The 25,618-nt window shown below is 54.3% G+C and overlaps 1 protein-coding gene across 1 annotated transcript in view; it reads left to right on the top strand.

The window, feature by feature from the left end:
• DDRGK1 (DDRGK domain containing 1) overlaps positions 1 to 3,806 on the top strand; it is a 36,623-nt gene extending 32,817 nt beyond the window's left edge. The window contains exons 8-9 of the mRNA XM_084286287.1: positions 1,070 to 1,118; positions 2,202 to 3,806. Coding sequence (XP_084142413.1) covers positions 1,070 to 1,118; positions 2,202 to 2,374 — 222 coding nt within the window. The 3' untranslated portion in view covers positions 2,375 to 3,806. The remainder of the gene's footprint in view (positions 1 to 1,069; positions 1,119 to 2,201) is intronic.
• Positions 3,807 to 25,618: the final 21,812 nt, after the last annotated feature.

The following is a 25,618-nucleotide window of genomic DNA, read 5'->3' as shown; positions in this document are numbered from 1 at the left end:
GCAGGTCAGCAAAGCCAGTGCAGGAAATGTGGCCATTTGTCAGAGAATCATCAAGCCAGCAAGAGATTGCTGGCGTACTGGGATGTTAGTGAAAAGTGCTCAGTCTGCCTCTGGCACAGCTGCTCGTTGGCTAACGGAGCTTACAGATTTTTGCAAATCCAATAACAAAGCAATTTGGGGTATTGGGAATCCGGAGCAGAGGTAAAACAAGCTGAGATTCTGCCTGCATAACTGTACACGTTGTTATGTTTGCGTGCAGTCAGTAGATAGGAGGTGTTTCGCTCCACTTGGTTGTGTATTCTTGGAACATGTAAGAATTTGTAACTTGTGGTGCATTACTTGAGAACATTGACCCTCTCTGCACCACGTAGAGCCTGTCAAAGGGAGCTCATGGTGTGGATGCTCCAGCCCTGGAGGTGTTCAAGGCCAGGTTGGATGAGGCCCTGAGCAACCTGATCCAGCGGGTGGCATCCCTTCCTATGGTAGCAAGTGGGTGAGAGAAGCCAAAACCAAGGTTATCCGAACTTAAATAGCAGTTTAACACGTAGTGGAACTGTGGGCTTGGAGTAACCAGAGAGTTAACCCAGCGATAAATTACACAAAGTACTCTTTGGCTTGGTAGAAGAGGTCTCCTCTGAAATGGAGCAGGAAAAAAAAAATAAAAAAATAAATAACAATAAAATAAAAAGCTCCGGAATGTAATGAGCGTAGCCAAGTTCTGGAACTGGCATATTGCACTGGCACATACAGCCTTTCCCTGGGAAGATGTAATAGCCCCCCCTTCCATGATACAGCCAGGTAATTTACAGGTGAAAGCCTCTTTTGAGGGTAGAGAAGTTCTGTGAGCACCCCAAGTTGCAGAGGTTCACATCATCCATCTAAGAGCAAACCATTTCTGACAAAGGGCTTACTGCATCCATCTGTGTGGAAACGCTGATGTGTGTCCTTCACTGGAGTGTTTAATGCTGAGGAATTAAGTGTAAGCAGCCTTCTCTAGTCTGTCTGAATGTGTGAAATGTTTTTTTTGCCTTCCTCTTGACCAGTTTATTCCTTTTTCTCTCCTGAACAGGAAGCAATTAACAGAATCCAGGACCTGATGGCAGATGGCACTCTAACAGGTGACAGCTAAAACACAAGTGGGGGTGTATTTTAGCTGGTGAATAGGTGGTGCAGAAAATGCCTTTACTGTGGCTCTGTGAAATTTCTGCTTTAAACTTTGTTAGGGGGGTTACTGAGCACCCAGCTGCAAATCCTGTCCTCCAAAGCTGGACTTTTAAAGAATCATTTGGATGTTTTGGAGGTAGTTTGCACGCCTGTTTTAAAGATGAAGTGGCCAGTGCAGGGGTACGGCGTGCTGCGGGATAAGCAAACACTGCGGAGCTCTCCAAAGCTTAGAGCTGCAGGAAGTGAAGTGCTCGTTCCTAGCCACAGACCTACGCAATCAAAGTTGGAATGTAAGCAGGGGCTGAGCACGCGGGTAGCTCCTGTCTGAACAAGATGCTTTTATTGCTGGTCGGTCTTTTTCTTTCTGAGAATGAAGTAGTGGAGGTGCCAACGCAGACATTTACTGACCTGATAGTTGTTTCTCGCTGGGTGCTTGTGGAAACCCATTTAAATGACCTAAAAGTGATCTGAATTAAAACATAAGGACTTATACTGTGCTGGGTATGACTGTGGCATGCCAGTAAGTCTCCCTGCCTTACGTTTGATCCCATAATGTGTTAAGAACAGAGAGGTCTGTTCTCACTCTTGATGGAGCAACCAAAATACAGAAGCTGAGCTTTCACAGGGTATGGTGGAAAGGCTGAGCTGGGCTCTGGAGGAGCTCTGAATCTCCTCCTGGGCCCTCCTGCTTTGCTTTTTTTCCTTCTGCCTGGAATGTCAGCACCAATGCAAGGTGCCTGAAGTAGCTGCTGCGATACTCCCAGCCAGCCACGCACAGTGAAAAAAAAAAAATGCATCATTTGCTGAACCAAATTACTCTTACCCAGGCACTCAGGTATTGTCAGAGCCCCATTCAGAAGCCCAACAACAGAGATGGAAATAAAAGCCTGGCTGCTGGCGTGCTGTTCTGCCTGCCCTAGATATGAAATGCAGCCTCAGCACTTCAAACGGCCCTTCCAAAAAGAAGTAACTGATGTCTGTCGGGAAGTGAGAGGAGCCAAAGTGCTGACTTCGAGGTCCTTTCTTTTCCCCCGTAGGTGTGATTGATGACAGAGGAAAGTTCATCTACATCACGCCAGAGGAGATGGCTGCCGTGGCTCGGTATATCAAGGAGAGGGGACGAGTCTCCATCGCCGAGCTGGTCCAAGCAAGCAATTCCCTGATCAACCTCCAGCCTGACAGCCAAGCTGTTGCTCCAACTGTGGCATGAAGCCGTGACACAAGAAAATACAGAGGGAGTTTAACCTTTTACTAAATAAGCCACATAAATAAAAAGCAAGCAGGGACCCCTCTAGTCCATCTGCGGTGTTTGGAGGCAGGACGCTTTGTTTAAAGATCAGCTGCAAAACTTGACTGAAAATGAAAAAATTGAAAATTAGCTGCAAGACTTGATTGGAAATCTTGCTTTTGATTCTTTAGAGCTGATGTAAAAATTGTACAGCAGAAGCTAGCAAAGAACTTGGGGCTTAAACACTCGTGTGACCTCAGGGATATCAGTAATTGGTACCTGCCTACTTTATCTTGGCAGTCACTGTGGTGTGACTGTACCCATACTTCTTGTTGTTTCCAAATTCTGATGTCTCAGAAGTATTTTAAATACATTTGATAATATATTTGATGATATATTTGGCTCTGATTGCATTCTGGATTCTGCAGGCTGGCTTTGCTCTCACATAGCCCTATAACTGCGGCGATGACAAACGCAGCCTGGAACAGTAGGTCTGTGGGGATGAGGCTTGTGGATTTTGCCTTCTGCATCGAAGTTGGAAGGATATAGCAAAAAGAAAACACTGCACGTGTGTCTCTGTTCTCACTGAAATGCGAAAACCTTCTGCAGTGCTTTGTTTTTAAAACTTCTGGAGGTTATTTCAGAAAACCTTTGCTATGTCAATGTTTTGTTTGCTTTATACGATGTCAGAAGTTTACTCGCAGCCAAGCTGTGTTATTTGTCCGTAGCCAAGAGACAGAGACACCTCCAGGGAAAGGCTAACTCGCCGCATTTATTGTGCAGGACAATCCTAATGATACCAACCAGGTTCTGATGATTCATCCTCCGAAGTAAGAGCCAGCTCAGTGTGTCTGAAGGCCTCAGACACCCCCGCTCCATGGCCTTTGTGTTTTGGATGTATAAAAATTCAGGCAGGATGAGTCACGCAATTAATGTTACAAGTAAACGATTATTAATATCTTAATTATAGCTGTCAGTGTATTTCCTGCATAAGAATATTTATTTTTTAATAGCCTAATTGATGCTTTGTTAATTCTCTTTTCTGTATTCAACAGAATCTCTGTGGATATGCGGTAATTGGGGAGGACAGGGGGAGCTGGCTTTGTCGCTGCCAAACTTAGAGGTGAATTAAGTAGACTGAAAGCTGTGTTATCAGGGAGGTGAGATAGCAGCAGAACAATGGGAGGAAGCACATTTCCTGTGTAATCTCTGCACTGCTGCTCGATGTGATACTGTGCACACACTGATGTGAGAGATCGGTGTCACTACCATGTTGTGCAGCGGTCACCAGCAGAGATTACTTGATTGCAGGCTTGTGAAGCCTCTTCATTAACCAAAAATTTGATTTTGCCATGATTTTTCTTGTTCTGTCCTAAACTATTCTTGCAGTAAAATAAATGCCATTGAAAGAGTTGCGGAGATGAGAAGTCGTCTTGTTTTTAACGTGATAAAGGAGCCAACAGACTCGAGTGTGCCAGTGGAGGGCTGGAGGTTTTCCATTCAATCCCTGGGATTTCCAGAGGGCCCTCAGTCTGTGCAAGGGTAACAAATAACACCGTGTTCACCGTGCACTCTGAGCTTGTTCTGCTGTGCTAGGACAGCTGCTTGCCGAAAACAGCACGCAGGCTTTGTGTACACACCTCTGTGTCTTGGCTTGGACAAGATCTGCAGCTTCTAACACAAATAATCCAAACTAGGTCGCAGGAGCTTCAAAAGTGCCCATTGCCTAAGCTGTTTGGAGCTCTGAAGGATTGCTTCCATACAAAGTGAAACATTTGAGGCAAGGAAGGTGGCAAGACCGAGCCTTTTCTTTTGGTTATGCATCACTGGCCACATTTTGTACATCTTTCTGCACGGGCTTTCTGGAGTGCTGCAGAGCCTGGGTCTGTGGGAGGTGTGGACAGGTAGAGGGGTTTCTGCTCTGACCCAGCAGTCCTGGTTTGCCTTGGGAAGCAGAGCCACTGTCATTAATTTGTAACTGCTTTGGGTTTGGGTTGGTTTTCAACTAAAGGGAGTTCTGTTTTTTTTGTTTTTTTTTTTTTTTTTTTTTTTGTTGTTTTTTTTTTTTTTTTTTTTTCTGGGAATCCACCTATAGAATCCAAAGAAATGGCTGAAAACCTCAAATAGAAAACCTTGAATAGAATTACGTGGGGCCCTCCGTGCCAAAAATGATTTAACTGACACACAACTAATGATCCATCTGATACCTGGAAAACATATCTCCCATGATGAGAGCTACCCCCTAAAAGGAAGGTGTTTATCCTGCAGGTACGATCATAGAAGAGGCCCCCAGAAGTCGTGGCCGTGGCAGGAGGTGGCTTTGGTGCTCAGAACCAGCCCCGACCCCTCCTGCAGGGTGCTGCTGCTGCAGGAAAACCCAAGGGGGACTCATCCTGAGCGCTGCCTGACTCAGGCAGGGCGCTGATCCTGCCCACGTGCTTATGGAAAACTTTATGGGGTCAAGCACAGAAGCCACGCACCACGCTCATCTGTGTCAGCGCGATCCCTTCTGTTGTGTCTGGCACGGCAGCAAAATGCTGTAATGGAGGGAAATCACAGCAAAAATAAAACGTGTGTGCTACTGACTCCTTTAGATTTGGGGTTTTCTGCTTGTAAGACCTCAAACGCTCTGGTTTCTGCCCTCTTGAAGTGCCCACCCTTTGAAAAATGGGAGCAGGTCCTGAAGGGTCTCAGCTCCCTATTTTCTCTTAATTTTTGCCCAGCGTTTATCTCTCTTTTTCCTCTCTGAACTAGCGCAAGGGCTCCAAGGTACTCTCCTTGTACTTGGAATGAATAATAATAATTAGTGGCTCATTTGAGCGAGCTTGTCCTCATTTTGCTGTTCCACCTGAAGGCAAAGGCCAAAAAAATTAAATCCTTGTCTTCGTTTCGCACGAGGCGAGCTCTAACCGAGGAAAACTCCGGCTCCTTTCTCGTGCATCTGAGTGAAATAACAGCGCGGCTGCAGCAAGATGTGAAGCATTTTCCTATCATAAACATTTAAAAACACCAAATGTCATCTTCCCAGGTTATTTATTCATGGGACGAGTTTGAGAGCCCGTCAGCCTCCTGGCTTTCAGCTTCTCTCTGTGACTACGGATACCGGGGACAGGTTCTGGGGTGTTTAGGGAGGCTTTTTGGGTATTTCCCTAAATTGCTGGTTTGTGTTGATCCTCTGAGGAAAGCGCTAAATATCACAAGGCAGTAATGAATCACGGAGCTGCAATTTTCCCTCCTGCACAGAAACAGCCACGTTCCGGCCGCTCAGATTTATGTTTTTAACCCCAGAAGCGACTTCGGAGCATCAGTGCCCATGGGGGGATTGATTGCAGGGATCCCCCCTCAGGCAGACTAAAAAGCTGACAGCCAGGGAAGTTTGGTGCCTGAAGCACCGTAAGGTTTGTGACTTCATTCTTTTCATCTTCTCTGATTAAAATGGGGTGAAAAAACTCCTTTTCCTGCCCTAAAGAGAAAGGAGCATTCACTGATCTCCACAGGTGCATCACAGCCCGTGCCCAGCCCAGACTCAGACTGGTTTTTGCCTCCTGCATCCTTCAGAAGGCTCCTTGCTCCCGGGCGGGTTTGGTGGTGAGACCGAGGAGCAGCTCCAGGTTTATTTGCCAGGTTTATCTGCGAACCCAGAACTGGGGCAGCTCCCTGTGAAGCTCTGGGCAGCATTTGGGGTGCCCCAGGAGCGAACAGCAACTCTCCTGGCACTTTTTCCCTTTATTTTGGTGCTGTGCTGGTTTGCACTGCCCGCTGCTTGTTCCACTGCCTGTTCCTCCTTCTGTTCTCCTCTCCCAGCGCAAGTCCTTCCCTTGGATCCAAAGGATTTCAGCCTTCAGCAACGGCTAAAACCAGGGTTTCAGGATTCAAAAAATCCCCAAATCAGCCATTTTAGGGTTCAGACATGGACAATCTTAAGAGTGGAGCCCCCTGGGCTGCAGACACCCCACACGTTGTGCTCCCGGACAGCTGCTATTTGGGGAAATTTGGGGGACAACCCATCCGTGATGCTGGTACCAGGGTTTATGCGGGACCGGGGGAATTTAGGAACATTTTGGGGCAAAGGAACGATGCGGTGGTGGCAGCCAGAGGCACAGCCACCCCCTGTGGGAGCAGAGGACGGACACAGCAGGGCTCGGACAGCCACAACCCAACCTTGGGGCACCCGCAGCGTAGCAGCCTGATGGGCTGAGCTGCTTCTCCCTAAAAATCTGCATCCCCGAGTTGTGCAGCCCTGCAAATCCCCGTGGAGGTGGGAGGAAGGCTGCGGGCATGGGGTGAGCGCTGCTGAAACGACTGCAGGAGGAGCTGCTGCCTTTGCTGACGCCGAGCCAGCAGCGAGGATGCTGCAAGCCTTTCTCATCTGCTTCGGTGCAAAATCAGCCCAGAAAGGGGACAGAGGGGACACCGCACCTCCTGGGGACCTTTTTTTTTGGCAGTGATGGTGACCCAGCATGGCCACAGGCATCACATCCCCCTGCTTAAAGGTGTTCGATGCTGCCCTGACCTTGGCCATTGGCAAGCCCTGTCAGGCCCCCTGTCTGTGCTCAAAAGTCCTTTTCAATTTTTTTTTTTTCAAAAAAAAATACCTTTTTTTTTTTTTTTTAAAGTCCTCCGGGTGGTGGGGGTAAGCCCACATCTTCAACCCGCTCTCCTCGGTGGTGTTCGCAGCTGCTGAATCCTTCTCCTGATGGAGACCGGGGGCTCTGCAGAGAAAGAGAAACCACCTCATGGGCCGTGAGGACCTTCAGATGTCTGTCAGCTGGCTCCTGTGACACTGCAGGTCCCTTCCCTGGAGGGATTACGGCTGCTTTTTCTTTGGAAGAAAAGAAACTGACCTGGTGCAAAACACCGAGGCAGCCTCTGCCTTCGGGATGGAGGAGCCAGGATCTGAAGCCTGAAGTCTTCACGGCCCTGTAGTGCCCCCGGTCTCCTGGCTCATTCACCCCTTCCCCAGAGGTGCTTCATGGCTTTGTTTTTTATCCCCTTCCCTCATTTTCCCTATTATTATTTGCGTGACCAGCAGAAAGGACTCGCACTGAGCCCGTTCACATCTGCAGCCACCCCGGAGAACCGCTGCTCCCCAGCAAACCGAGACATCTGGGGAAAGCACAAAGCTGGGATACAAAGCGAGCAGAAAGCACCGGCAATATTTGGTGTCCTGGGCCTGAAGGTTGCTTATGCAAGGCAAAGTAATAAGTAATATTCCACGGTTCTGTCCAAAACAGCGTCAGGAATGACTTGGGGGCTGAGCTTAGTTTATAAACTCCGAGGAGCTGCGTGAGCAGCCCAGCTGCTTCCCACAAGAAGGGCCTGTTCCTGAAAGCCCAGAGCCCATCTCCAGCAAGGACAACGAGCTCCATCCCTGGCAGACCCCAGGAAGAGGGCTTCACCACCTCCCTGTGCTCCTCAAACCTTCTTCCCAAGCCCAGGCACCGATTTCGGACACGAGAAAGATGAGACCACGAGGGAGGCCGAAGGGGATGGAGGGAGGGCTTGGGAGAAAGCAAGAGCTTTTGTAGGATAATGGATAATAAAATAAAATAAAACGGATGAGGATAAAAAGATTATCCATCCCTTTGCCCCCAAAATATCAAAATATTTTTGTTTCATTCTAAACTTTAGGTTTAAAAATGCTAAAACTTCCTTTAAGCTTTAAAACTTTGTTTTGAACTTTAGGTTTCGAACTGGGCGATGCTGTCGGGCAAAGCCTCGTAGCCTCGCGTTTCTTTTAGGACAACAGTTGTGGCTTTCGATCTAAATTGTTTTTTTTTTTTTTTCTGAGAAACCTCCTCCTGAGATGCCCACAGCAGGGGAGGCGAGGCGGAGGGGCTGGGGCAGCCACAGCTCCTTAGGGCGGCCTGGGCAGGGCCTCACACCCTCACAGTGACAAATTTCTCCCTAATGCTAACCTAAATCTGCCCTTTTTCAGTTTAAAACCATTCCCCTTGCCCTATCACTACACAGAGCCCCTCCCCAGCTCTCCTGCAGCCCCTTCAGGCCCTGTCAGGCCGCTCTGAGGCCTCCCCGGGGCCTTCTCTGCCTCATGCCCAACACCCTCAGGAGAAAACACCCAGCCCTGATCACCCAGCACCGTCACTTTGGGGCCTTTTCCTTGGCTTTTATAGGATTTGATGACCCTATTTCCTGCTCTTTCCCTTGAGGAATGGCCTCAAGGGCCTCCTCCTGGCCCCCTGGGCATGGCCAGGTGAGCCCCCACAGGAGGTACTGGGGGGAACAAGGCGTCCCCTCCTCCAGCAGCAGCAGGAGGAGAAGCTGGGGAAGTGGAAACCTTCCTCACAACCTCATCTAAAAGCATTTTTTATTTTTTTGTCAGCCTTGCTTTAACGAAAAGCCAAAACTTCACGCAGCAAGCAAGCGCCTCATCCCAAAGAATTATTTTTTTTTCTTGTGGAAAACCCCCCTCGCTCGCCACCAAAGCCGTTTCTGCACAGTTTCCAGCACACACCAAAGGGGGAATTAAGGGATAAAATGCCACACCACACTGGTTTTCTGCCCCCAGGGCTCTGCAGTGACCACACGTGGCCATAAATCCCCCCACCCCTATGTGCTGGGTTCCCTCGTGCCAGCCCTCCTGCAGGTGTGGGATCTGTAGGAAGCAAGACCCACAAACCTAGAGGGCAACAAAACCCCCATCTCTCAGCCCTTATTCATTTATAATTAACCACTTTAACGAGAGGGAGGGATCTCAGAGCCCATGGGGATGCCCAGCCCGAGGGGGTCGGAGGTGCTGCCCTGGATTTCCAGGCCGATCTCTCCTCACCCCTCTCCTGTTTCCAGGGCAGCGATCCCGATTTAATCCGGATGCTTGCTGGCCAAACCCACCAGCGCCGTGATGCAACACGGCTTGCACAAACTTTTCCAGATGGGGAAATTAATCTTTTCAATAGAAACAGAGGAAAAAAAAAATAAAAAAAAGCAGTGAGCACAGAGGGCAGGTCGGGATGTCCTGGAGTGGATCTCGGCGAGACGGGCTGCAGCACACGCTGTGCTGGCTGCTGCTGGTGAAATTTGCTGCTGGCTCCGGCTGTGTCCTGCTGCCTGGCTCCAGCCCTACAGAAAACGGTGCTGGTGCTGTCCCGAGCCCTGGGGATGGTCTCTGGGATGTTCCTGAGCCCCCTCCTGCTGCAGATCCAGGGGCTCTCACCTGGGAGGAGAGAATTTTATCCAAAAAAAAAAAAGGTTTCAAAACAAAATGCAGCAGCTAGATAGGTGAGGCGGTGTGTCCTGTGGACAAATTAAGGGAGACCAGTGGCCTGTTCATCCTACAGGACCATCCCAAGGACCACCAGCTAATGGCCCTTCCAGCACAGCGCCCCTGGGAGCAGCTGTGTCCTCCTGAAGTTTTGGGATCCGTGTAAACCATTTGCAATATCCTGCAGCAACAGTTCCCTGCTTTAACTGTAGACGTGATGAGGAGCAGCTTTTTTTTTCTCCCTGCCCCTGCCCTGCTCGGTGGCTCTGGGTGTCCGGATGCAGGGGCCACCGAAGAGCTTTCCCTTACCCACCCCTAATTCTGCAGCCCCCTTCAAACCCCACTCCGTCCTCCTCCATCAGGACCCGTCACGTATCTTCCAGCCTTCCTCACCTTCCCCTTCATCTTCCTCCAGCTCCTTAACGAGACCTGATGAGGGCGAGCCAAAAACCGCCCGTGCCTTACCCTGGGACACGTCGCCGGCTGGCTGATCCCTTACGTAACCCGTGACACTGTTTGCTTTCCCTTTGCTGACTTTTGTGAGTGTGATTTCCCCGTTTGCTGCTCCTAAAGCTGCTTATCCCCGCGCTAAACCCCCAGCTTAGTCCTGAGAGCCTCGCCGAGCCGCCTCCAAGAAGCCTCCTCCTCCTCCTCCCAGCAGCTTGGGAGGACTTGGATGGTCTGGCACCCCATTTCCATGCCCATAACTCCATCTCCATGCCCATAAACCCCATTTCCACACCCAGCACCCCATTTCCATGCCCATAACCCCATCCCCATTCCCACCATCCCACCCCACAAGCGCTCCCACCCGTTCCAACGCAGAAAGGATTTTTTTTTCCCCTCTTGCTAGTCCCAGGTCCAATATTTTTCTGGCTTCCCCCACGTGCAGCAGTTCTGATTTGGGATCTGCTGCACAAGAGCTGGCCAGGTGGCCTCTTAAAGGGTTGCCCAAGGTCTTGCTCATCCTCACAGACACCAGCACGCAAAACCCCAAAGGGGCTTAAAAGTCTCTTTTACTCCTCATAGGGGCACAGCCAGGAGCTGACATGGGATATTTTGGTGCTGTAAACCTTTCTGCAGCCTCCCCAGCCCCGTTTCCGACCCTTTTTCCCCCAAGACCAGGTTCACAGCGGTGCCTCAGCTCGGAGGCAGCTTTTTCCCTTTGTGATGCTAAACACCTAGGGAGGGATAATCAAATTACGTCCACACCATTACGCCAACAAGGACGCCAAGCATCCCATGGAGAGCTGGCCCCTGGCACTCCCAGCATGGTCTCGAGGCGACCCCATAGGGCTTGTGGGCAATGTGAGCACCCAAATTCTTGAGGGAAAACCCAGACGGAGCCCTCAGGATCCCCAGGAGAGGCTCGTGGTGGTGCCACATATTGCCTCACGCCAGCTGAGCTGAACCCTGCATCTCCCCTTCCCCAGAACACACATTTACGTCCTCCCTAACGCTATTTACACCCTCCCTAACCCTATTTACACCCTCCCTAACCCTATTTACATCCCCTCTAACCCTCTTCACACCCCCTCTAACCCTATTCACGCCCCTTTGTCCATCCAGCCCTGGGCTGGACGATCCCTTGACACTTTTGGCACTTGCCGTCAGCAGAACCTTGCGACGAGGAGCCCCAGGATTTTGGGACAGGGGATGAAGTGCTCCTTCCCCCAACACCTATCCCAAATTGTGTCCCTCCATCCCACTGCAGCCGATGGGGGCGGCAAGTAGGAAACAGACGCTTCCCTGGATGAATCAGCAGCACCTCTGGGCACTGACGGGGCTGGCCGTAACATTTTCCCCTCCATCCCATGACATTTTCCCCTCCATCCCATGACATTTTCCCCATCCCATAACATTTTCCCCTCCGTCCCATGCCCACGAGCCCTGGGAAGGCAGCGGGGCAGCCTCGGCTGCTTGGCAGAGGAACGGGAGGGAGAGGAAGCAGGGGAAATGTGAAGTGCTGCCGTTGGAAACTAGGTCACGTCCCTTGCCCCGTGTCTTCTCGATAAAGGGGTGAGAAATCAGGTCTGGCTTCTGCAGCTGGTGCTTTCAGACCCTGTCCTGAATTTGGGTTCAGGGGGGATATCTGGAGGCTGCCCTCTTTCTCCTCCTGGCTCCAGGTTTTGAGGTGGAGGGTTCAGAGCCACACAGCATGGAGCTCGGGGTCCTGTAGGGCTGGGTTGTAGGGAGCTGAGCAGAATGGGAGGCTGGGGGTGGAGGAATTGAGGATGGGGATGGAGAAATGGGGGCTGGGAGTGGAGAAATGGGGGACGGGGATGGAGAAATTGGGGATGGAGATGGAGAAATGGGGCTGGGGATGGAGAAGAGGAGGTTGGGGATGAAGAAAGGGCTGGAGATGGAGAAACGGGGGTTGGGGATGGAGAAATAGGGGCTGGGGATGGAGAAGAAGAGCCTGGGGGTGCCAGCTGGGTCACCTTTCCCCCTCAGCTGCTGGCTACGTTTCCCCAACCCACCACCCAAACCTACAACCCCCATCCCAGGGTCGATCTTCACCAGCAGGCACCCGAAACCACCTTCCTCACCCTGCCACCCTCCTCCTCCATCGCTCCCAACGCCTCGGGGACCCCTCTGGGCAGCCTCACCCCACACCGGAGGGCTGGGTGCGGGCGGCGGGGTGCCCACCATGGCCCCACTGTGGGAGCAGCCCCCAAGGGCGATGCCGGCCGCAGGAAGGGGGGCTGCCCTCTCCCCACGCGGCACGGTCAAGTGTCTCTCCACATCAGCATCATCCCTGCTCGGCGAAGGGATCGGCCACAAGCAGACAGGACCGGAGGCAGGAGAAGCGGCGCGGAGAGCATCCCTTCCCCCACCGCCCCCGAAATCCAGACCTTTCCCGGCGAGCGAAGGGAAAGGCATGGAGGAGGGGGGGGAAGGAAAGATTTTGGTGGCCGAAATTAAGCCTGGGGGTTAGCCGGTCCCATCCTGGGGGTGTCGTTTCCTTGTTTTCCCTCTAAAAGGATCGGGAAATCAGCTGTGAAGTCATGGGGTCTCGCCCAAAAGGGAAAAGGGATTTGCTCATCCCGTGCACGACCTTCTGCTAAAAAAAAAGAGGGAGCTGGGGCATTTTGGGGAGGTGTCAGTAAAAGGAGAGGTTTGGGTGCCCAGCTCCAGGCTGTGCCACCCCAAGGTGGGCACCGCATCCTTCCCTTGGCCAACAGGGCCCAAATACATCCCCCAAACCTCCCCAGCAGGAGGGGGGCAGCAGGCAGAGGGGGCAGACCCCACACACGGGGCTTGGTGTGAGCCTCGTTAGCAGTCACATCGAGATAAAGCAAGTCATTTTCTCCAGCCTCGCCGCAACGAGGCCAGCATGTAGCATTCGAATTATCCAATTACCGCAAATTCCCATTAATAACGCAATTAGGATCGTTACGGGCAGACTTCCTTCCACCTCCCCTTTCCTCCGCCACTCTCCTTGCCCCTCCAGCAGCCACGGCGAGCCCCCAGCACCCCGTATTTCTGGTGTCGTTGTCACACCTCGCCGTGCCAACACATCTTTGGGGTCGGTGCATTAGGATATGCAGCTTACTGCCAGACCTTTGCCATCTGGAGGAACGTTTTTAGGGTGAAACCACCCGGTGGCTCCTTTCTTTCTCCTTTCCTTCTCCCTTTAATTATTACCAGCAGCGTTCCTTTAACGATTAGCACCAAATCGGTTGGGTTTTTGGTGTTAGTGCCCACCCGTTTTCTCATTATCATCACCCAAATGTGCTGTGTGCCCTCGCCAACCCTGCCCAGGAGCCCCAGGCCAGGCTGGGAGGAAGAGCAGGAAGATTTTGGGGAGGAGAAAACCCCGCGTGCAGCGTCAGCTCGTGGCAAGGAGAGAGTTTTTTGAGCTTGTCGCTAGGAAGCATATGGCTGCCACCGAGCTCCGGGGCTTATTTAGGATTTATTGCCCATTTGATCTATTTTAATCCAGACTTTGGGCTCATCGCATAATGAGATCCCCCCCAGAAAAGCCACGTTTCGGCGCCTCCCGGGCAGCCAAAATGTGCCGAGCACCTTCCTCGAGGCCAGGAGGGGCCGAGCACCCGGTCCCCATCGCTGCCCACGAGAAATAGGGTCCTGGTTTTTCCCATCCTCGGGGTGATGCTGGGATCGCTGAGAGATGCTTGGAGCGCTGAGGTGGATGGGGAAGGTGGCTGTGATCTCTGACATCCATTTTTCTTCTGCGTTCGGGAAACGTCCCAATATTTGTTGGGTTTTTGTGCCCTATTGAGGTGGGAATTGCAGCACGGGGCCGGGCACAGCGAATTTCCCTGCCACGGCTTCCTCCTCACACCGTAACGGAGCTCTCCGTGAGTCCTTCTGATCGTGGGGCTCTCACACCTCCTGACGTTTAATTAATGGGATTTGGGGGGTTGTGGGGCCAGGAGGGAGGTTAGCGGCGTGCCCTTGACAAGGAACAAGCTGCAGGGCACGGGGAGAGGGTGGAAAACCCATTCCCATCACGGTAACGAGGTGGGGAACCCCTCTGGCCACCGTGTGTCCCTCCTGGCGTCCCTCCCTCCATCCCAGCTGGTGAATCCCATTGCAGAAGACCCCACAACAAGTCAGGGAAAACATTTTCCAGGTTGGGTTGTCCCCTCTGGCCAAGGTCAGCCGAGGTGATGCTGCGAGGGGGGTCCTGCTGGATCAATCCCCCTTCTCCCGGGGCCCCGGAGGAGCTGCTGCACGGCTGCTGAGAGCGGACCCCTTCCCCCTCGCCGCCCCCAGCCGTGGCACGTGCAGCTCATCAGCGAAAAGCCTGGTGTGGGCAGGCAGCCCACGGTTGTTTCTCTAAATAAACCTTCCCCTCCCTGGCTGACTCTCCATCTCCCTCTGCAGCGGGATGGATTTCTCCCTCGAGTTCACAGCAGGGCCTGGGCGTCTCCTGGAGCTTGCTCGGCACCCGTAACACATCTCAGAGCCTCTGGCAGCAGAAATAATTCCTATTTCCAGCACGAATATTGCCCCAAACCCTTGTAACATGGGATCACCCACCGCAGAGCATCCCTCACCCCAGTGTTTCCGCACTCCGGTGCTTTCTGGACCCACAGGATCCATGGAAATGCCCCCAACCCATGACTTCCAGGCATGGTTCCTCTCCCAAAACTTGCAGGCAGCCCCTCCAACCCCCCCAAAAAAAACCCTAAAGCATCACCCCTGCAGGTCTGAGCAGCCGGGCGATGCCGGGGGACCTCATTTGCAAGGAGCTCTCCGCGCGGCGATCCCGGTGCCGGCAGCATTACAGCAATTTGCCGCCTGACCCCAGCTCGAAAATGAAACCTCTCATGCTTGACTTGACCTGCTGGCCGAATCATCATTATGTGGGGAACGCTTTATTATTTTTTTATTTTTTTTTTTCCTCTTTCCACCGTTTAAAAACAAGAACGAGGGGGAGGGAGGGAGGGAGCACGAGGCAGGGGGAGGCACGCTGCCTGGCCGTCTCCTCCTCTCACGTGTTTTCTGCTGCTGGAGCACCCGAAAATGCTCCGAGGAGGGGGCTGCTGGGTGGGAGGCTGCCCACGGGATCCTGATGTCTGTCTGTCTGTCCTTTGCTTGTTGTCCATGCTTTTTTTTACAGTCCTTTTTGCCAAAAATTACGTCGTTTCGTGAATTCAAGGGTCAGGTTCAGACCCGCTGCGGTGTTAGCGAGAGGACCAGCACCGGGAACATCGACGAGGCTCTGCCAGGACGGGATGGATCGAGGACTGAGAGAGAGCCCGACCCTGCAAGAAAACATCTGCAAAAGCTTTCAGTGAGCCCCCATCACCCGGATTGAGCTCAAGTTGTCCCAAACATTTTCCAAGGGAGAGGGACGGAGAAATCCCGACGGATTTCCCGAGAGCCCTTTGTTCACCCGGGGTTTCTGGCGCAGCTGGGGATGTCAGCGGTTATTTATGGGCTGTTTCTTTTTTAGCCCGCTGTGATCAATAGGTGTGACCCCTCGCACAATCCAATACTGGATCAGCAGGCATGGCAGGAGGGTAAAGATTTTCCTCCCCGCGGCCACAACGCCGTGCACGGGGCTGTCCTTCGAGGAGGGGAAGAAGCCCCTGTGCTGTCTCCTCCCTCCTGTGGGTTTCCGCCAGGCCACCTCTCCGTGCTTTAATGTTTCGTGGGGTTTAATGACCCCAATCAGATCAACTGCTAAAAATAAGGAAGTTTGGCATGAAGGGGGAGAAGCAAAATCCACCCGGAGCATATCTGGCACTGCCCATGCTGCTGAAGCTCCTGGTGGCCCGGCCTTGGGGTTAGGGCATCTCTCACCTCCAGCAATGAAAGGGAAGGTCTCATCTTCCTTTTCCGAGGTGAGACACTTTTTCTGGGTGAAACCCATCCATTTGGGGTGATTTAATCCCCGTCAGAGACCATTTTGCATTCCTAAGGTTGCCATCCCACCCGATCCTTCTCGAGAACTGGTGAAATTGGGAACCAGGTCCCAAACCCACGGCTCCCCTGCACGCACACCCCCCGCAGCGCCCAGGATTTCTTTTTTTTCTTCTCTCAGGGATCCCCTGCCCCAGATGGCACAGCCAGAGCAGCGGCTGGCCATGTCACAAGAAAACCTCCCCGCTATTTATACGGCCTCTGACCTTCAGCTGTTGCTACACCACACTCGGATCCTAAAACATCCTGGGGGTTTGCTGCTGAAAGGTGCCCGGGTTCGTTATTTTATCGGGGGGGTCGTTAACGTGCCTCTGGGCTGAGCCTCGTCACAGTGGGGCTCACAGATTACATATTTTTTTGTCTGCCCGGATCACAGCTCCTGGGGTTAGAGCTGGTGCTTGAAAACACAGATGGGCTCGCTTTAAAGACTGGGAGAGAATCCAATCGCAAGTCGTCCAGCTGGTGAAACACCCTCGCTGCTGAAAACTGGGGGAACTTTGGGAATGCAGGCAGAGACATCTTCCCATCAGAGCCTTTTCCCAGCTGTGCTGACCAGCTCTGAACCCCCAGAGAAGTCCTCATGGCGCAATCATCCTGCGACCCGCTCCCCTCTCACCCTCCTCTCGCACACGCCAGACCCAGCTCCGTCCATCTCTGGCCCTAAATCAGATTTCTCAAGCATTTTCCTGAACTTCCTCGCATTTTTCTCCTCTTCCTTCAAGCCGTGGGCACGCGGGCAGGATGCGGGATTGCCCCTTGGTGGGGCTGGGGCTCTTTTGCTGATTTCTCCACCACAAAGCAAATTGCAATGAATTTTGTGCAGGCAGATGTCGGAGGAGCTGCCTGCCACCACCTAGGCACGACCTGCCTGCTTTGCCCCAGATATGTTAAAATTTGCGAATAACCTGGGAGAATCACCTGGTCACAGCAGAATTTGAGCAGGGATGAACCTAAACCTGGCCCCAAACCAGAGATGGATGCTCCCTGCTTCAGCCAAGCCTTGGGGTGGTGTTTCCACTGACAAATAAAGTGTTTCCAGTCCCTGGAGGACTGGAAGGAGCCCAAGGCGGTTGCCTGGGCTGCCTGTAAACTCTGGCCCTGAGCACACGAGGTCCTTTCTTAACACAATTTGTGTCTAAGGTCACCCCCTGGGCAAGCAGGCAGCGAGAGGCTGGAGGGCCAGCTCGTATCAAAAGTGGCATAGCTAAAAAAGAAAATGGTGATTTTCCCCCAAAACCTCTCTGTGGCAAAGAGCCAGAGGTTCCCACCTTGCTGGAAGTTCCCAAAACCTTGCTCTGGTGAGTTTGGGGTGAGGTTAGGAGAGCAGAGCTCTCCTTTTTCCAGCTTGTCCGTGTCCAGCTCACGTGGGCTGATGCCATAATTGCAGGAGAAAACAGAGGGTGTCTGCTCGCCACCAAGGATCTCCACCAAACTACCCCACCGTGATGCCCACAGAAACCCTGTGTTATTTATTTTGATGTGTATCAGGGTCTACAGGCTACTTGGGCTGCAGAAACCTAATATCTCGGTGATACCTCCTCAGGGAGGGACCCAGCACCGAGGAGGAGCCACTCTGCATCCATCCTTGCCCCTTTGAATACTGAAAAATGGAGTAGGCAGCCTGAAAGCAGCCCTCGATACCCAAGCCTTCGTTATGCTTAACGAGGGCAGCCTTCCACCCGTTTCAGCAGGAGCCCTTTCCCCGAGGAAGCCGAGGGTCCCTCACACCGAGGGTCCCCGCTCCTTCCCTGCTGGACGTGGACCAAAAGGTGGTGAAAGCTGCCAAAAAAAAAAAAAAAGAAATAATAAAAAAAAAAACAGCTCTGCCTGCGGGTTGGCGTGATGGATGGCAGAGCTCAGCCAGGAGCTGCTTCGTTTGGGTGAAAGACGCTGTGTGGGAAGCGGCCTGAGGTGTGGGGGAGCCAGCCTCGCTCCGTGCCAGTGGCTTTGGAGAAAAAGAGATACTGGGAGCCACGAAGGGGGGTGGAGGGCAGGGGAAATCTGCTTTTTGTGGGGATGAGGGCAGTGGGGATGCTTCTGGGGGAGTTTGGGACTTTTTCCACTTGGGAAGCCAAAGGGTTGTGGCAGATCTTGTACCCAAAGATGTCCGGGTGCTCTCCATCATCCTCCAAAGATCTCCACTTCTTCCCAAACTCCAACCAAGAGCTGAAGCCATCAGCACGCCCCTTGTGTCCCCCCCCTAGGTCCTCGGAGAGACCTCTTTGGTCTTGAGCGTGTTGAGCACGCCATGAAGCTCTAGCTGGTGATGAGACAGCCCTTGGCGCCGGTATTTCTGAGCACCCCCAAACCATCTGCTCCCTCTTCATCCTTCTCCCGGGTCCCTGTGAGGAGGAGGAGGCTCCAGCTGAGAGAAAGGGACGGGCCGCCCACGTGTGCTGAGTAACCAGTGCCAAATTGGATGCCAGCGCGCACACGTACGCACACACACACACACAAATATTTCCACCGAGGCTGCTGTGAACAATGGGCTCTTGATTTATTTGCCGGCCTGAAGATGAGAGGACACCTCGGCGTCGCCCTCTTGGCAAGGAGCAGGCTCATGGTGCCTCTCCTGTGCCACCCGACACAACCCCACCGTGTTCCCAGCCCTTCCTTAAATATTGCCACAGGGTCTGCAGGGCCTGAGGAAGGTTCCTGGAGGCAAATTTCATGATTTGAGCCCTATTTGTAAGCGCATGGGGTCTTCACTCAGCCCTGTGTTGTCCTCAGGCCTGCGGAGAGACTTCCAGAGGGCCCGCCAGGCCCCAGAAGGTTTCTGCACCGTCTACAAAATCGTCCCGGGACCTGCCGAAAAGAGCAGATCCGAAAGCACAGTTGGCAAAAACCGCAGCAACAAGCGCATTTCGCGGCGAGGCATTGTTCCAGTTTGTATACGTCTGAAAAGAACTGCTCAGGCATATGGCGAAGTTGGCACCTTCTCCCCGGGACTCGCTGCAAGCTGGCGGCTGGAGGACGCTCGCCACAGCGAGCCGGGCATAAAAAAAAAAAAAAAAAAAGAAAAACAACAAAAAACCAACAAAAAAAAAACAACATTGGGCAAATAAAGGAAAATAAAAAGGCTGAAGGAGGAGATGCCTTGAGGTCTGCGGGGGTTTTGGGGGGATGTAGGGGCTTCGTGGAAAGCTCTCGGCCCCTGTGAAAAGCTCCCCCAGGCCAGGCCCGTCCTTTAGGGCAGTGAGGATGAGGAGCTGGGAGCTGCTGCTACGCCGGGCCCTTGCTCTGCTGTAGGGTGGCTGCCCCCAGGGTGTCTCCTGAATGGAAAATGGGTCAAAAAAGGGGGAAATGTTGGCCTGGGTTTGCTTGTCCACGTAGGGTTACTGCTGGAGACAGGCCGAGAGGGGAGCTGCACCTTCATCGGGGCATCCCCCAAACCCCACAAGGGGCTCTGCCCCCTCCTGGAGTGATTTTGTGGGGGCAGCCGAGTGCCTGTGCGGCCTTATTAGCGGGAATCATTAATTACGTGCCCTGGAAAGCAGCACAAAATGGGTGGCGGCAGCTCCGGCTTCTCCCCACCCCATAGGCCATGGAAGGGGACGAGGGGAGAAGCAGGGCCCGAAGGCAGCCCTGAGCCCCCTCTGCCCCAAATAACCCCCCCAGGCCCTGCAGCACCTGGTGGGGGGGGGGGATTTGGGGCTCCCCCCAGTGTTCCCAGTGCTCTCTGAGGGGTTGATACTGGGCCCAGTGCCCCATGCAGGGCCTCACCCGCTGCCCTCCTCTACCAAGGGATATTTGGGGAGGGCACCCCACAGGGTTGGGGTGCCTTGGGGGGGTGAAAGTGCCTTGGGGGGGGATGAAACTGCCTTGGAGGGGGTGAAGGTGCCTTGGGGGGGGGTAAAGGTCCCTTGGGGGGGATGTTGGAGCCTTGGGGGGGATGCAGATGCCTTGGGGGGGATCCATGTCCCTTGGGGGGGGATGAAAGCGCCTTGGGGGGGGGATGAAGATGCCTTGGGGGGCACAAAGGTGCCTTGGGGGGGATGTTGGAGCTTTAGGGTGGGATGCAGATGCCTTGGGGGGGGATTCATGTCCCTTGGGGGGAATGAAGGTGCCTTGAGGGGGGATGAAAGTGCCTTGGGGGGGTGATGCTGCTTCCTTGGGGGGGGATCCATGTCCTTTGGGGGGGATCAAAGTGCCTTGGGGGCCATAAAGGTACTTTGGGGGGGGATGAAGGTGCCTTCGGGGGGATGAAGGTGCCTTGGGGGGGGATGTAGGTCCCCTGGGCGGGGGTTAAAGGTGCCTTGGGGTGGGATGCTGGTGCCTTGGAGGGGGATAAGGGGCCTTGGGGGGGCATGAAGGTACTTTGGGGGGGGGGATGAAGTTGCCTTAGGGGGGATGAAGGTGCCTTGGGGGGGGGATGCTGGTGCCTTAGGGGGGATGCAGGTCCCCTGGGGTTTGGATGCAGCTCCCTTGGGGGGGGGGGGGGGTCCACGCTTCCAGGGGCCGATTTTTTTTTTTTTGGGGGGGGGGGGGGCGGCGAGGGAAGAGTTAAAGGGAAGGCTCCGGCCTCCCTCCCTCCCTCCCTCCCTCTCTGCTTCCCCCCCCCCCCCTCGCTGTTAGGCTGCCGCTTTGACAGGGGGTGGGGTCGGGGCCGGCCGCCGTTTTTACCGCAAGAAAAGGGGGGGGGGGGGGAGAGAAACGTGGCAGGCGACAGGCGACAAAATGAGGTGAGACCCCCCCCCCAACGACGGCCAGGCTGGGGACACCACCAGGGACCCCCCCCCGGCGCCGCCCGGCCGCTTCCCAGCCGGCATCCCCGCCACCAGTAAGGCTCAAGGGGGGGTTACTGGGATATACTGGGGGGTGGTGGATGGGGGAAGGAGGGGGGGGGTACCCTATTCGCCCCCCCCCCCCCAACCCCAAGTGGTTCTTTGGGGGTAAAAATGGGGAGGGGGGGGGGAAAAAGGGGGGTCAACCCAAATGGCTGTGATTTGGGGGTTTTGGGGGTTTGGGTTTTTTTTGGGGGGGGCTGCGAGAGGGGTTGGGGGGGGGGAGAGAGGCTGGGGGGGGGCACAGCTGCCTGGATCTGGCCCCCGCGGGGCCCGCTTGGGGATGACAGCACCCAAAAATAGAGCCAGAAATGGGCAAATTGTGTGTTTTTGGTGTTTTTTATTTATTTTTTTTTTTGGGGGGGGGGGGATTTGGGTACGAACCCGCTCGCCAGTGCCCGGCAGCATCATCGGGTCGGGCGTGTGTTGGGTGGGTGTGTGCCCCCCCCCACTTCCCAACCCTTTGCTTTGAGACCCCCCCCCCCCAAAAATCCTTTATTTAGGGCTTCGTTTTGGGGTGATGGAGGGGAAGGGGGGGTGGGGAGGGGGTGGGTTTGATGTTTGGGGGGGGGGAATATGGGATGGATGGATGGATGGATGGATGGAGCAGTTGCTGGGAATTATGTCATCGGCCTCGGAGCTGGGTGGCTCCGAGCAGCAGCAGGGGGGGGGACGAGGCTGGGGGGGCACCCACCTGGCACCTCACCCCTATGGGGGTGTTTTCAAAAACCCCCCCACCCCAAAAATAAAGGGTTGCATCCCTGCCCTACAACCCCGCTGCAGCGCCGAGCCCCATTTGGGTGCGCTTGTGGAAATAGGGGGGGGTGCAGAGACCCCTTTGCCAACCCCCCCCCAAGCTGCTGGGTGCAAATAGGGGGACCTGTGGCTGCTGGTGGCCCCCCCCCCCCCAAGACCCTGGTCCCCTGCTGTGGGGTCGGGATGCTCGGGAGCCCGCTGAGCATCCTTTCCCTGCAAGGGGGCAGCTGGGGAAAGGAAAGGGGGGGATAAAACAGATAAAACCCGGATTGCTCCAGCAGCGGGGTTCCTCCAGGGTGCCACCGGCATTAAAAAAGGGCGCAGGACCCCGGCTAGGATTTGGGGACCCTTCTGTCACCCGCTGCCCTCCCCGTGGTTTGTTTGTGTGCGGGCTGGAGCGGCCGCTAAATATAGCAGGAGCTCAGCCCGCCTGGGGAATTTATTTCCCTTACAAGCTCAGGAAAAGACCAGGCTGGGAGAAGTCGTGGGGACGCCGTGCTGCCATCCTCCCCGTGCCCCTCGTGCTGGCTTTGCGGGGACGGAGGGGATGGGGGGAAATTTGGGGATCCAAAATTCCCCCCGCTGGCTCCACGGGGCTCGGGTGGGTGGTTAAAAAGCATCACGAGGGCCACACGTGCTCCACGTGCAGGGATCCCCCCCCCCCGTCCTCGAGCTAATATTTGCTGGGTCACCGGGCTGGTGGCCTAAGGAGCAACCCCACGACCCCAAATCCCAAAAAGGGGGGAGGTTGGGAAGTGTTGGAGAGCCCGATGATGTCCCCGGGGGCTGCAGCCTCACCGTGGTGCGGGCATCTCCTGCCGGCCTCCTGCCTCACCAAAGGGCAGGTGGGGAGGGTGGTTTTCCCAAAAAAGCAGGCAGGAATCTGGATAAATCGTGTCGCAGCAAGTTTCTGGAGGGAGCCCTGTCCCGACGGGGAGGTTTCGGTGTGAAGGGGGTGCCCCTGGAGCTGCCTCGAGGCTGGGAAGCTGTAGGATCGCTGCAGGGAAATCCCAGCCCTGCCCAGGGCTCTCGGAGAGGATCCGGCAAAGAAAGGGTGAAAAAAGAGGAGATTTCTTTTTTTCCCCTTTCTCGGCAGATCTTTCCCCATTAGTCATTCTTGTCACAGGAGCTGGCAAAACACGGTTATTATTTGAGGGATCTGAAAGGGAAATGGAGGCACGCGCCCAGGAACCGAGGTGTCCCGGCCCCGGGGGCTCCTCCGGGTCCCCCCATGGGGCTGGGGAGGTGGGAGAGGGGCCGGGAGCTCGGTTTTGGGGCCAGGTGGGTGCAGGAAAATAATTGCCCTTATAAAAGGGAGCAAAGTGCCCCCCAGGACGCGGAAACCAGGTGGGACCGTGGCGATCCCCGCTGAAAATCACAACCGTGCGCCCCAAACCTCGCTGCTTTTATTGCAAAAAGTCTTTTTTTAGCGGCCGCTCTCCCCGTCCTTCTCCCACACGTGCACCGAGCTCCGCAGCAGCCACTGGGGATGGAAATATTTTGGGTTCTTCTTTGGAAAAGAGTTTTTTTTGGGGGGGAGGATAACAGGACAGCAGCTGGAGCCTCGCTGGGGCGCTTTGTGCCCACGGACCCGGGAAGGCTGGCGTGGAAATCACACCTCCAACCTGGGCGAAGAAAAAAACCTCTCCCAATTTCCACCAGTTGGCAGTCCGGGGGGTTATTTAATGACCCGAGCTGGACTTTTTCCTCCCCACGGATCTCCCTGCTAGCTTTCTGACCTGTCTTTCCTGATGCCCTGTAGCATCCCGGATGGTTCCTGCACCTCTCCGGGTCCTCGCGGGTGTCCGGGAGCCCCTTTTTGCTTCGCAGGCAGCCTGGAAGCGAGCTGCTCGCCTTAAAACACGCGCTGCTCCGCGCACACACACACGGCCTCACCAATATTTATCAGCTGGAGCAACACACGGGCTCGGGAGTTGCCAAGTAACATAACAAGAGGCGCTTTTAAATAAATAGACGTGCGTCTGCGGGTGACGAATTAACCAAATCCGCTGGTATCTGGCCCAAAGACGTCTTTTCCTCTGGAAGCCCAGCGCCGGCAGCGATGGGGATGAGCTGAGCCAGGAGAAATGTGGTGCAAGGAACGGCAGGGGGACGGGGACAGGGACGTGTCTGGGGAGCGGTGGGGTCCAGCTCCTCCTGTTTGCCATCAGCAGGGCCTGGAGGAGCGGGGATACCCCAAAAAGGTGAGGGTGGGGGGCACTGTGGGATGGGAATGGCCCCAAAAGTAGGCACAGAGGCAGCTCTGCCCTCAGTTCCAGCAGCTGGGCTGGCTCCTGGCTCCTTGGGGTGGCTCAGAGGGGACAGGACGGAAGGGAGAGGACGAAACCATCCCTAAAAAAACATCAGGAAGACTTCTGTCTTCCAGCAGAGCCAGGGCAAACTCATCTCACCTATGGCCAACCCCTGCTGCTGCTCCCCAGGGACACCCAGGGCTTTTTTTTCCCCCCTTTCGCCCTCTCAGGAGCCTCAAGTAGCTCTTCAATAACCATTTAAATAAAAATTAAAAAAAAAAAATAAAACCCCAGCACCTTGTGCACCCCCTGGCACCGTGTCCCTGCCTCCACCACCCTCTGCCTCTTCCCCTTTTACTTCCAGGACTCCTTTTCCCCAGCTTTTTCACAGCTTTCCTCCGCCACGCCAAGCTTTCCTAATCGCTCCTGACACCTAACTTGGTTCCGATCGATCTCGCGGGCTAATTAACTGGTGGCAGCAATCGGCATTAATTCCCCAGGTCCTTCTCCTTGGGCTTCTGCTTGGGCAGGGGGGACCCTGCAGGGGTGCAGCAGGTAGGAAGGGGCAGCCCCGGCACGATTCCCTTGCAAAATTCACTGCCAGGAGCTGCCAGGAGTGATTGGGGGGTCTTGGAGACCCTTTGACCCTGCCCGTGCTGCTGAAAGCTCAGATTTGGGGCCGTAATCGTAACAGGATTCCCCTCCGAGGACTTGCATGGTAGGGCAGGATGAAATTCCCTCCTTTCCCCATCCCAAGAGGCATTCAGTGCCACCTTTGAACCCATTCAAACCCTATTAAGCCTTTCTAATGCAAGAAGGAGACTAAAGGCAGAGACAAAAGGCTGTTCTGGAGGAGGGGAGGGAAGGAAGCGGCTCCCCAAATGAACCTCTCTTCCTTTAACCCCTGGCCCTGGTTTGGTGCAGATTGGGTTAGGAACAGGGGGAGCCAGGTGCCGGAGAGGGGACATCTCGTGGTGGGAATCAATGGGCAGGATGGGACGGGGTCAGTTCCAACTCTGCAAGTCGTGGGGAGCTCTGCCAGGGCTTTCAAGCCCTGATTCAAAATGATTTATTTCACTTCAGCAAAATATTAGGGGTTATTCATATTTTTATTATGATAGTTCTGATATTATGCACAGGTGAACCTCTGGATCATGATCATTTGTGTGTTTTTTTTCATATCCTTCTCCTCTCTTTTTACCTTCCTGAGATGTGGCAGGGGCACTTGGTGTTTTGGGGACGAACAGCAGGGAAATTCAGCACAAAGAATAAGTGGGGGAGGGATATAAGAACAGGGCCTGTTGTACAGCCTGTGAGATATTCCCCGAATACTCTCCCAAATGTGACCTCTGTGCATTTTGCACCGGCTTTCAAGGGATTTCTGTCCCATGACCTTGTCAAGCATCCCCTCAGACCATGGTACCCGCTGAGCATCAGCTGCATCCCATGGCAGGGAGTTCCCCAGGCTACCACAGCATGGGAAGGATTTTCTTCCCTTTTTTTTCCCCCGATTTCTTCCTTTACCTTGCTCCTAACGGGTTTTGGCTGCAGGCTTCTCCTTCCCACCCCTAAAACAAGGCAGGGATGGACTTCTGCCTGTCCTCCTCCCGACTGCGAGCCGTCTGAAGCGGTGCCCCAGAGCCAGCAGCGCTCTTGTAAAGCCTCCCCGAGTGATTTGTCAGCGCGGATTCAGTTAAAAACCTACAGAGGAAAGCTGCTGAAAGTACAGCTGGGGTTTGCTCCCGCTGGCAGCAGCACAGGTGAGACGAGCGGCGTGGGATTGCTGTCGTCTGCTCGCAGCCCAGACAAATTA

The sequence above is a fragment of the Netta rufina genome (assembly GCF_964035555.1).
Source record: "Netta rufina genome assembly, chromosome: 4".
Lineage (NCBI taxonomy): Eukaryota > Metazoa > Chordata > Aves > Anseriformes > Anatidae > Netta > Netta rufina.
Note: the sequence above shows the minus strand (reverse complement) of the source record. Positions and strands in the feature narration are given on the sequence as shown.